The sequence below is a fragment of the Aedes albopictus genome, chromosome 2 (genome assembly GCF_035046485.1).
Source record: "Aedes albopictus strain Foshan chromosome 2, AalbF5, whole genome shotgun sequence".
In the NCBI taxonomy this organism is placed as follows: domain Eukaryota; kingdom Metazoa; phylum Arthropoda; class Insecta; order Diptera; family Culicidae; genus Aedes; species Aedes albopictus.
Window position 1 is genome coordinate 159609460 of NC_085137.1, and position 12017 is coordinate 159621476.

At 43.1% G+C, this 12017-nt stretch overlaps 1 protein-coding gene across 1 annotated transcript; it reads left to right on the plus strand.

Moving 5' to 3' along the window:
* The first annotated feature begins 9982 nt into the window (after positions 1-9982).
* Positions 9983-11625, plus strand: LOC115258726 (protein valois). Its single transcript, XM_029859088.2, has 3 exons — positions 9983-10502; positions 10689-11230; positions 11295-11625. The coding sequence occupies exons 1-3, from the start codon at positions 10143-10145 to the stop codon at positions 11482-11484; spliced, it is 1092 nt and encodes a 363-aa protein (XP_029714948.1). The 5' UTR covers positions 9983-10142; the 3' UTR covers positions 11485-11625.
* Positions 11626-12017: the final 392 nt, after the last annotated feature.

Sequence of the window (12017 nt, forward strand, 5' to 3'; positions counted from 1 at the left end):
TAGAGAAGACAAATCATCTCTGTAATATTCAATGAACATTACTAAATACAATCGAATGCTTTTTCCTTCAGGAGGGGACGATAGGGTAATGTAACCATTGGTCACAATTACTACTCTTGTTGCCTCCAACACAAGTAAAAACAAAATAACTTTTTCCCTCCGTGTAAACCAATTTGAATGGAGAGTGAGTGGCGTCTCTCACAAGTCGAACTGACAGATGAGGCACTCACGCCTCCCTTTCCCAGTAACTCAGTATAAAGGTAATAATAGTCAGAGTGTTAAGCGTTGCGAAGCAAACGCTTGTCACTCCAAAGAAAAGTCACATATAGAGGTCGGTAATGTACATTTATCAAGATGATATTTATCAAGGCAGAAGGTATTAGAAATGTCAACCTCCGGGATTTGCCCGAAGTTTGCCCTTCGTATTTTGACAATTGCTTAAAACTACTCAGCCGAAAGGAAATCCCCTCTTTTCTGTTCGATCCATTGGACGAAGTAGCAGTGCGCGGCGCGTTAAAGTGTAATTTTCCAGGTTGAAACGTTTGAATATTTTATTATAATAGCTTATTAATTCAAATTTGTGTTTTTTTGTAGAAGAAGTTAAAAATTAGTACGGCAAAGTTTTAAAATTACGGAAGTGAGCTTAAAAAGAAAAATTTAGTACGGTTGGTGAAAAGCTAGTGAGTCAATTGTAAATAGTTCCTAATTAAAATTTCTATTGTAGTACGTGAAAACCTATTGTGTACAGAAACGCTATTGTGTTAAAATCGCTATTGTTAAAACCTAAGAAACTAGAAAAAGGTAATTGTTTAAAAAGATCATTATAAAGAGACGTCACAATAGGGAGGCTAATGCCAATATGGCAGGTCCACATCAGGGCCTTTTTCTTTTGGTTTTCCGGAACAAGTTCCGGCTATTTTCGCAGAAAGCTCCAACCCCGGTCGGCCAACCATCAGTGCGCACGATCAAAAGCCCCTCGCTATAGGGGTCGTCCAGCTTGTCAAGATCGGGACAGAGAAGTTTCAAGCCAACCGACGGGAGCATCTGCGTTTTCCAAGCCTATTGTTCTCTGGCATTCCGCCATTGTGATTTGGGGCGGTGATCCCCAGTCCGCCATTCCGAGTCGGCCGTTTAGAGTCGAAAATCTTACAACCGGTGGCAACCGCCATCGCTGCCATCACCGTCAGACCTCCGCAGGTCGATTACGCCAAGAGAGCAGTGTAGGAGCATCCGCTCGCACTGCTAGGCCCCCGAAAACCAGCTGTAATATCCGGTGGCAACCGTCATCGCTTCCATCATCATCAGTTAGGCCTCCTCAGGTCGTCAAGCCAACCCAGCATTGCCATCGTTCTCCTGTGGTTCATCGGTGGCAACCGCTATCGTTCTCCGTGAGAATCCCTTTGGCCCTTTCGCCGGAACAGCAGTGTCGGAGCATCGGCTCACCTGCTAGGCCCACGAAGTTACTCCGAACCACCACCAACCAAGCCAACAACGACACCAACCCAGCCAACAACGTCACCCCCAAGCCAACAACGACCACCCCACCCGCCGTCTGCGCCTCCGTCAGGGTAACACCGGCTGGACATGCTGTACTACAGTGACCAGGAACATCATCTGGGCATGAAGCCCCTGGCAAGTACTCCCTATTAACTATTTGTGACGTCAGTTAGGGCCCTTTAGGGACAAATAAACCCAAACATGTTATTAAGTTGAAAGGTGGTCGCTTCTTCTTTATACAAAGGCGCATCCTTGAGCTAATAAGCTATCTTTTTGATTTTCGTATTTCCGTGCTCGAAAAGGAGCAAGCAAACCTCGTCTTCCTTTGAACTGGCTGAAAATCGGGTTTTTCCTGTGCTTTTGAGGTATAAAGTTGAAATACCGGGGTAAGTAGATTTTGAGTGTACATTCCACCCCTGTGACACGTGTTTAGTTTGCACCCCTTATCGCTGATTAGTGAGTTACCATCGTAGACGTTAAAGGGAAAGAGAGATACGTTCTTATTGGAAAAACGACCCCGAGATCTTATTTACGTTACAGTGAGGGTCGAAATGTTTCATGTTAAGAAACTTTTCAGTTCATTCGCCGAAGTATTTGGTGCTACATATACTGCTATAACCACTAAATCCATGTTTTTGATGAATCTACCCACGCACTGGATGTTGTCCGTCGAATCCACCTCAAAATCTCTACTTTTGACCGACTCGTGTATGATGATCATAGCTCCACCATACCCATCGAATCTTGAACAATAGTAGTTGTTGTAACAAGGAATTCTGTACTTGCTGTTCTCGCATTCTTTCTTCGTCCAGCTTTCTGATATCAATCCAACCGTATATTGTTCTTTTATTAGTACCCTTGCAAGCTCTGCTTTATTTTTCTCTATACTCTGAATATTGCACTGTATGATTTTAAATGACATCAGTTTTGTTCATTTATTTAGTTCTGTTCTGTTCTCTTATTTTTTCGTTTTTGCTCCCTACCGACTGGCTTACCTGTTCTTGTCCTGTGTGACCGCCACAAGCGAGGCTGTATGCGCCACTTTCATCGCTGTCACTGGTGACTTCCATGTTCTGTTGTGCTCCTTCCCGTGTCTTTTGTGCCGCCATTTGCATTTGGTGTAGTTTCCACTGGAATTTTTCGAACTCATCTGTCTTGTAACGATTGAAGAGGGCCGTTCCATTCCTCGTTACTTCGTCGTCTGTCCTTCGCTTTTTGTCGTTGAACACTTCTACCTCGTTGCCTATGATTTTGTTCGACGCCTCCTCTGACGTACGTTTTGGGTTGTGTTGTTTGCGTGTTCCGTCCGTTGTCTTTCGTTTGTCCATGGGGTTCGTCCGGGTGTTCACATTGCTTGGTCGATGCGCCACTTTTGCGTATGAGTTGATTAGCGTGGGGAAGTCCTCTGTGTTTTCCAGTAGGCTGAACCGATTCTGGGTGTAGATAGGGAATTGCTCCTGCGCTTCGAGTGCCGTAAGATTCGTTTTCGCCAATATGACCTTCAAGTTGTTTTGTCGGATTCGTTCAGGGCACGTTGCATCTCCTGACTTATGTCCCTCTTGCTTGCAGTGCGCGCACCTTGCCGGCAAAGCGCATTGCCTGTATCCTTGCTCGTCATGGTTCATTGCACAGGTTTCGCATCTCTGCCGCGACCGACAGTTGTTGGTGCGGTGGTTGTATCGAAGGCAATTTTGACAGAAAACCGCCTTGCTGACAAATGGCTTGACTTGGTTCGTACAGCAGAACATACGAACTTCACATGGCAGTTGATTGCTCCGAAACGTCACGCTGATCCTTGTGGTAGGAATCTTCCGATCGTTCTCGTATTTGTGCAGCCTGGAAACGCCCAGGATTGGCACTTTGCAGGTTATGCTTTCCATAATCTCCTCCGGTGTCATCTCCAGCGGGACGCTGGTAACAACACCTGACACCGTCAAAAAGTGCTTGGGAATGTACGCCTTGTAGTTCTGCATCCGGAGTGATTTGTCCGCTTGGATTTTGTTCGCCGTTTGTGGGGTCCTAACCAGAACCAGCACCTTGTTGCGTCCCAACGGTTTGAGGTTAAGTACGTTTTCTTTGTACTCCTTCGATTTGGCCAGAATTTTTCCTACTGCGAGCTTGTTGATGTGTGCGTCATCCTGCTTATCGTTCAACTGTACGATAACTCTGTATGGTCCCGCGTCGGTTTCTTCATACTCGTATGTCATCCATTGTCTCTCGTCTAGGCCAGATTTCGGCGTTCCGCCTCCTGGGTCGGGACTCCCCGGTCCCGTCATTTCTCCCGTGTTTCTACTTCCTTTTGGTTTTGCAAAACTTTATTCACTCTAGTCCCAAAAAATCACTTCAAACAAACTCCAATATTCCACTCGCCAAACTCTCGAAAAATCACTTTCTCAAAACCACGTGTGCTTTCGTCGGAGGTTTTCGACTGAATGAGTCGACGCATCAAAATCCGAATTTTCGACTCGAACGTGAAATCTGTGCGGCTGTATGCCAGTGAAACTTGGTGTGTATCAGTGGAGAACACTCAACGGCTGAAGGTCTTCATCAATAGATGCCTGCGGTATTATAATGCGTGCATCGTGGCCTCACATTGGATCTCCAACGTGGAGCTCCATCGTCGATGTCATCAAAAGCCGATAGCGACAGAAATTCGGTAGCGAATGTGAAGGTGAGTCGGCCACACTGTACGCAGGGGCGGAAACGAAATCTGCAAGTAAGCGTTAGATTCGAATCCAGCATTACATCGCAGCAGAGGTAGACCTAAGAGGCTCATGGCGGCACAGCCACAATAAGAAAATAAAGGAAGTCGGTAGAAATTCGACCTGGCCACAGGTCAAGGCAGAGCGTTAATGATTAATCATAAATTTAATCATGATTAATGATTAATGATTAAGATTAATCAAAAATCAGTAATCATAATCACCAAAATTTCTCATTTAATCATTAATCATTAATCTTAATCACACTGATTTCGCAATTTAATCATTAATCAGTAATCATAATCATAAGAAAAAAAAATAAATAAATCATTAATCATTCATCACCAAAAATTTTTCACCATATAAAATATATGATCCAATTTGAATTGGTTCAAATGCTGTTCTTCTTGATTATTTTTTCAATAATCTCCCAGACAGAGTTACCTTTTACTTTTGGAACTTCAAAAATATTTTAAACAATAATTATATTTTAATCATATCTTGTTTTTTGTGATTGATTAATCATGATTAATCATGATTTTTAATCAATGAGCCATTTTTAATCATTAATCATAATCAATAATCACAGATAAAATCAATTTTAATCATTAATCATAATCATTAATCATCCCAAAAATCAAATTAATCATTAATCATAATCAATAATCACCGAAATTTGAATTTTAATCACCAATGATTAATCATGATTAAAATATTTGTTAATCATGAACGCTCTGGGTCAAGGCGATGGCTGGCAATCGCTCAGGATGGAGATCTTTCAATTCGGCCCTCTGCACTACCATCTCGACCACCATCAGGTATCAGTAGGTCGGCTCCAGAGGCACGTGCTCCTCCATTTGGGAAATTTGTGCCATCGCCATAAAACGAGCCTATTCATCATTTACCTGAGGGAGAAGGGAAGGAAAAAATGATGGGACATCAGGTGAACGGACAGGTAAGATTCAGCTTTCTGAAGAATGTTTCACTTAAAAAGTGTCCATCGAGTACTCGGAAACGTAATAGAAGACAATCAGTGAAGCACTAGATTTAAAGTAGTGAGCTGGATTTTGTATGGTGAGATGATCAGATCTTCATTTCTGCAACGAAATGGTGCAATTTATTGCCTAATGTGATGCCGTTTGAGCAAAAGTTTGGGTAACTGTGTTATTGAAGTTGCAAGAACTAAATAAATAATACAAACTTTTGCTCAAATAGCATCAAATTAGGCAAGAAATCATAATGCCCACGCTGTTTGCACCATTGTATTGCAGAAATGGAAATCTGATCATCTCACCATACAAAAATCCACCTCACTACTTTCAATCTAGTACTTCACCGATTGCTTCCTATGGGCACGTTCGGTGTAGTACTAGATTTGTAGTAATGAGCTGAATTTTAATATGGTGAGAAGGTCAGTTCTCTGTTTCTGCAATGAAAAGGTACAAAAAGCGTGGGTATTATGATTCGTTGCCTAATTTGATGCCGTTTGAGCAAAACTTTGGATAACTATGTTGTTTATGTTGCAAGAAATGGAGAAAACAACAACACCGTTGCCCAAAGTTTTGCTCAAACAGCATCAAATTAGGCAAGGAATCATAATACCCACGCTTTTTGCGCCTATTCAGTGCAGAAACGAAGAATTGGGTTCTTTAGGGGTATACGGATTATTTCATAATCGGATTCTCTGCCCAACAATTAGTCGAAATCGAGCTCCAAGGGGAATGACATATCCTTTTCTAACTGGAATATCCGCATTTATCCGTTTCTAACTGTCGCTAACCGTTGCTAAGCGAGCTGCTAAGTGAGCAGCAGTTAAACGCGGTTAACGACGGTTAGAGACGGATAAAGGCGGATATTCCGGTTAGAAAAAGATATGTCATTCCCCTTGTCGAGCTCAGGAACTATTTTTAAAATGCATTTAAAGTTTGTATGGGAAAATTTTTTTGTTCGGGTCGAACTGTCACTTTATCGATTGAACTGTCATTCTATCCACAAAAATGAAAACTGTTTTGTTAATTTAACCATCAAAACAAAGGTATTGGAATCCAATAAAATCACGTTATACTCAGAAAAATGAGCTCTTTCGATTATAATATATAGGCTATAGAAACTAGCAATATTTTATTCACTATACAACCCAATTGACCTTCTTACCATACTAAAATTCAGCTCATTACTACAAATCTAGTACTTCACCGATCTGTCCTATAGGAAGCAATCAGTGAAGTACTAGATTGAAAGTAGTGAGCTGGATTTTTGTATGGTGAGATGATCAGTTCTCCATTTTTGTAATGAAATGGTACAAACAGTGTGGGTTATATGATTTCTTGACTAATTTGATGCTATTTGAGCAAAAGTTTGGGTAACTGTGTTGTTGTATTAGTTATTTCTTGCAAATTTAACAATACAGTTACCCGAAATTAGGCAAGAAACCGTATAACCCACGCTGTTTGCACCATTTCATTGCAGAAATGGAGAACTGATCATCTCACCATACAAAAATCCAGCTCACTACTTTCAATCTAGTACTTCACTGATTGCTTCCTATTGCGCAAAAATTGTACGGTTACATAATAAATGACACGAAGTTTCAAACCTAATCGGATTCACGGCCAAGGGGAATGACATATCCTTTTCTAACTGGAATATCCGCACACAGAGAAACAGACGTCACACTCTCATCGCCTCCCATCGATCACCTTTTCAACGGTTAATTCAAATATTTAGTAGTAGGTCGATTGACCACTCGCGGCGCTGGTATCGTTTTTGCTCCTGTTTGACGTTTGCTCACTACCGTCCAGCCAAATACAGTACGTTTAGCATTGGGCGATTATGTTTTCATGACGATGTTTTTAATGAAATTTGTTCTAAGTGTTACGTCTGTTTCTCTGTGATCCGCATTTATCCGTTTCTAACTGTCGCTAACCGTTGCTAAGCGAGCTGCTAAGTGAGCAGCAGTTAAACGCGGTTAACGACGGTTAGAAACGGATAAAGGCGGATATTCCGGTTAGAAAAAGATATGTCATTCCCCTTGTTCACGGCTATCTCATACAAATGAATCAACTTGTTGATTATTGTGCCTTGCAAGATAAATCCGCAAAACGCGTTAGTCTTCTTCTTTTCCATCAAGTTGCAAAAATATGACCGCACCACTATGAGCGACCTGATGGTCAGAAATTCTACATGCGGCGCTTATATCAAATCCACATGAGGCTGCGGCGATATGGCCGCGAGGAGATGCGCGCGATAGAGACGCAATGTGGACATGAAAAAGATGAAGCCGTATCCCCCTGCAGCATCACTAAATAACATCCCGATTATTAAACACAAAGTCGACGAGGTGATGCGTATGCATATAAGTGAATCAATGTCGCGATAAATATTATTACGATTTCTGGCCACCTGAGTTGCCATTGTGTTAGCTTTTGTTTTGACATGAACGGCCTGAAGGCTGCTGCAATGCTGCTGGGTGGGTGACAGTATCTGTTCGATTTTGACATTGCGTCTGTATCGCGGGAATCTCCTCGCGGGCATATCGCCGCCGCACAATGCGGATTTATTATGAGCGCCGCAATATTCGCCATGTGATATTGTCGTCGCGGTTGAAACCCGAAGTTTCCCCACACCCGACAATCGAATTTTCTCAAAATCCGTACGTGAAAGTTAACGTCGGACGTAGTGCGCTGGACAGCGGACCTGGCCCTCTATCCAGCGCACTGTGCCCGACGTACGTCCGACACACGGTTTAGGAGAAACATCGATTCCGATTTTCAACTGCAAGAACAATAGCTGAGTCAAGGGGAATGACATATCTTTTTCTAACCGGAATATCCGCCTTTATCCGTCTTTAACCGTCGTTAACCGCGTTTAACTGCTGCTCACTTAGCAGCTCGCTTAGCAACGGTTAGCGACAGTCAAGAGGAATGACATACCGTATTACCCCGCTAATACGACACTGACTGTTGTCGAATAACCGGGGTAAACTTTTAATTCGACAAACTGGTCACCCTACACCACCTTGTTCATTGAAATTTGGCAACTCTATTTTTGTTTTTGTTTTGATTTCTGGATTTGTTATGAAACATAATTTCAACAGATATTGCGGTGGTGCGAATGAAAAGCTCGTTCTTTCTACGATTGTTGCCATTCCCAGTTCATTCCGGTTGGTCTCCAGGCGGTTTGGGCGTCGAATAGCACCAACTCAGAACTTCCGAACTAAGCGGCTGCAAGAGGAGCTGCTGCGGGTGCGAGTATAAGCGCAATATCAAACTGTTTTGCATTTACAGTGTACATCGCTGTGACATTTCAACACTTTTTAATTCGACATGTGTCGAATAAGCGGGGTACGAATTAAAAAGTGTCGTATTAAAGCGTGTCGAATAAACGGGGTAAGACGGTATCCTTTTCTAACTGGAATATCCGCATTTATCCGTTTCTAACTGTCGTTAACCTTTGCTAAGCGAGCTGCTAAGTGAGCAGCAGTTAAACGCGGTTAACGACGGTTAGAGACGGATAAAGGCGGATATTCCGGTTAGAAAAAAGATATGTCATTCCCCTTGGCGACAGTTAGAAACGGATAAATGCGGATATTCCGGTTAGAAAAGGATATAGAGCTTGCTGACGTTTATTCACCTTTCTCTTTCAAACATGCAGGCGGAATAGGATTTGTTGTCATCAGGAAAGGTTTCCCGATGAAAACAAATTCTATCCCGCCTGCAAGCTTGAAAGAGAGAGGGGAATAAACGTCAGCAAGCTCTATGTCATTCCCCTTGAGCTGAGTCGGCAGTAGAAATCCTCTACATAGAGATGAGCGGAAGTTACATACGTCGATTCGGCAACGCTGTTTGTTTTGTTTACAACAGCTGCCAACACTTGCTACAAAGCTAGATGTTCAAACTTTGTGCGTGACTTCGTTGTGGTTCAAGCTGTTTTGTTTACATTTTCTAATTATGGTAGATTTTTTTTTCAAAATTTTGTTGAAATAGCGGAGCAATCGAAGAAATCTGAAATTCATTGCAAAAGTGTTACGCTAATCATATCGGCAGAAGTGAAGCAAGAAGCAGCAATGGAAGTTTTTTCGACAAGTTCAGCAACGAAAGTGTCGTCATAAGCATGAGCTTTTGAAAGCAGAATTAATAAATTTTTATCTTTTTACTAAACATACATATGCCGCCAATATCTCGATATTAAAAATAAATAATTTTAATTTATTTAGTTCCGATTGCAATACCGTTCAAACGACGCCTTCCTACGAACGATAAGCATGTTCATTTGGCTCACACTTTGACAGTTCTCTTTGCACGATTGGCTCACAATGGCCGCCTCCGCAGATCTCTAATGTAGGATTACTAGTCGGCAGTGGCCAGTCAGCGCTTTCACCAAGGCTGATCAGCATGCTGCACGCTCGCCTCTGAATACCCATTTTTTCATTGCTATCTCTGTCGCTCTTCAAGAGGCTCCATTTAAAAATACCCGTTTATAAGTCCACAAAGGTTACAAATTTTACACAAAGCAGAAAGCAAAGATAGACGTCTGTTCTCTGTGATATTAGGTCCGACTCATGGATTTTAGAGAAAAATCGAATTTCGCTCCCACCCGGATTACTACTGAAATATCAATATTTTCCGTGTAGCGTGTTATGTAAAAGCAATATTTAAGTGTTTAACGTTTCAGCGTGTTGCATTCTCAAAAATAACGAAACTTGTTTTAGGCGGTCTCTTTCTCCGAAGCCCCTGTTGGTTTGGCGGTTCGGTACGAAACTTGGTTTTCACACACACACAGCTCTGCGGCGTGTTTGTTTACATTCTTACCGCGTTGCGTGCGTGCATGCCATTCGTGCCAGTGATAGCTCGCGATATCGTGATATTTTTGGAAATCGTTAGTGATTATTGAAGTTCAAAACGTGAGGATTATTATCTAGACTATTTCACCGCCTACGGCGCAATGGATTACCACAAGCGACTCGACATAGCGGAGATGTTCCAAGAGCCACCGGAGTACAAACCACCCGGCACGGCGGAACAGCTGGCATGCAGTGTCGATTATCCAAACTTGAACTCGCAGCAGTACCGCATGACCCGCAAGCCCTCGCCAAACATTCTGCACCCATGCTTGGAGCACGCTGCACGAAACGCAAACGGACAGGTCATCCTGGCCGGAAGTGATTACATGGGTCGCCGATGGGGTTCCAGTTTCTTCGGCTGGGAAAACATCGACGATGTTCTGAACGATGCCAAGATTAGCTTCAAACGACAGTGCCGATATTGTATCACGGCGATGCAGTTCACCAAGGATCCCAATCTGGTGAGTAGGCATATTTCGGGGGATTGTTTTGAATACCTATTCCACCAGGTCCTTACTATTAATCGATGGTCAACTTTTGCGCTTCGATCTTAATGGGTTTCTGATAACCTACCACGATGGCAAAATCGCTGCCAGCCCATCCAGCACTTTTTGACCGTTAAGCAACATTAAATTTAAATTTCACAGTTCGTCATCGGAACCGACAAGGGCTCCGTAGAACTATGGTCCACACGGAACGAAGCCCGCGGCGAAGGCTACTCATTGTACCTGGTGGATGGCCAGTCCGAGCACATCGAAGGAGTTTCCGCAATGGATCTGATCGAAGGAGGAGAAAGTAAATTGGTTACCGGTTCGCATGATGGCTGCCTGAAGGTGTGGAACTACGCGGCCGATCTGCACTCAGTTAAAACGATGACGATGGCCCATACCGATGCCATAACGGGACTGTCGACCAATCGGGCGGATGACTCGATGTTTGCCTCGTCTTCGTTGGACCATTCCGCGTTGATGTGGGATTTGCGCAAGCCTCGACCGGCTTCGTCCCTGTTCGAAGGTCATAAGTTCGGTTTTACGACGGTGTACTGGACCACAAAAGAAGAGGCCAATCAAGTCGTTGCTCTCGGCGATGAGGCCGGCAACGTTCACTTCATCGACATCCGACAGCCGGACGTTCCGACGCATTCCGTGAAGGTGTTCAACAAAAAGATTCACAAGATCTCGTTCAACGGGTAAGTATTGAATAACAACGGACTGCGAGGCATCTTAGTAATAATTTTAATATCTCACCAACAGCACTCAGTTTGTTGTACTCGGGGATACGAATCAGGCGCGATTTTACGACGAGAATCTGGCCCTGCTGCACGAATGCACACCGGCGACGAACTATCTTCGGGATGTGCTTTGGGAAACGGGTGAAACCAAGGAGAAATCCACCTGTTGGCTAGTTGGATGGGATACGTTTATCCATAAGGTAGAGTATTGAATGTTCGAAACACAGACACTATGACTAAATTCGGTAAAACCTTGACGCTAAGAAGAAATCCTGCAATTTCCTTTATATACCCATTACACCCATATACCTCAGATACGAGTAATGAAAAAAAAAATGATACATGAAAAGAAATACATACACACTTAATTGAAAGAATTCGCCTTACATTGAAGATGCATGACTTGTGCATGGTGTGGTACTAATTTCCCAAATGGAGCAGAACGTGCCTCTAGAGCCAACCTGCTGATGGTTTGTAGTGTGCGGAAAATGTCATTATTTGGCTTACCTAGATTCAATCGCTCACTGCACATTTCAGAAGCTGAACCTGAAAATATGCTGCTTTTGCTGCTAGACCAGTTCCAGGGTTGTTACGAGAAGGGTGGAAAAAAATCCGCGCCAAATCCGCGCGAGCTAAATTTGAATCCGCGCCAAATCCGCGCGATACTGAAAATAAATTCGCGCCAAATCCGCGAGAGCGTGAAGGTATTTTTTTTTCTTTCTTCACGTTATTGAAGAAATCCATT

What these genes read in the sequence shown, in the direction of transcription:
- LOC115258726 (XM_029859088.2), top strand. Translation starts at nt 10,143, where the DNA reads ATGGATTACCACAAGCGACTCGACATAGCGGAGATGTTCCAAGAGCCA. An exon ending in TCACCAAGGATCCCAATCTG is followed by an intron (nt 10,503 to 10,688) that starts GTGAGTAGGCAT and finishes TAAATTTCACAG; the next exon opens with TTCGTCATCGGAACCGACAA. An exon ending in CACAAGATCTCGTTCAACGG is followed by an intron (nt 11,231 to 11,294) that starts GTAAGTATTGAA and finishes TCTCACCAACAG; the next exon opens with CACTCAGTTTGTTGTACTCG.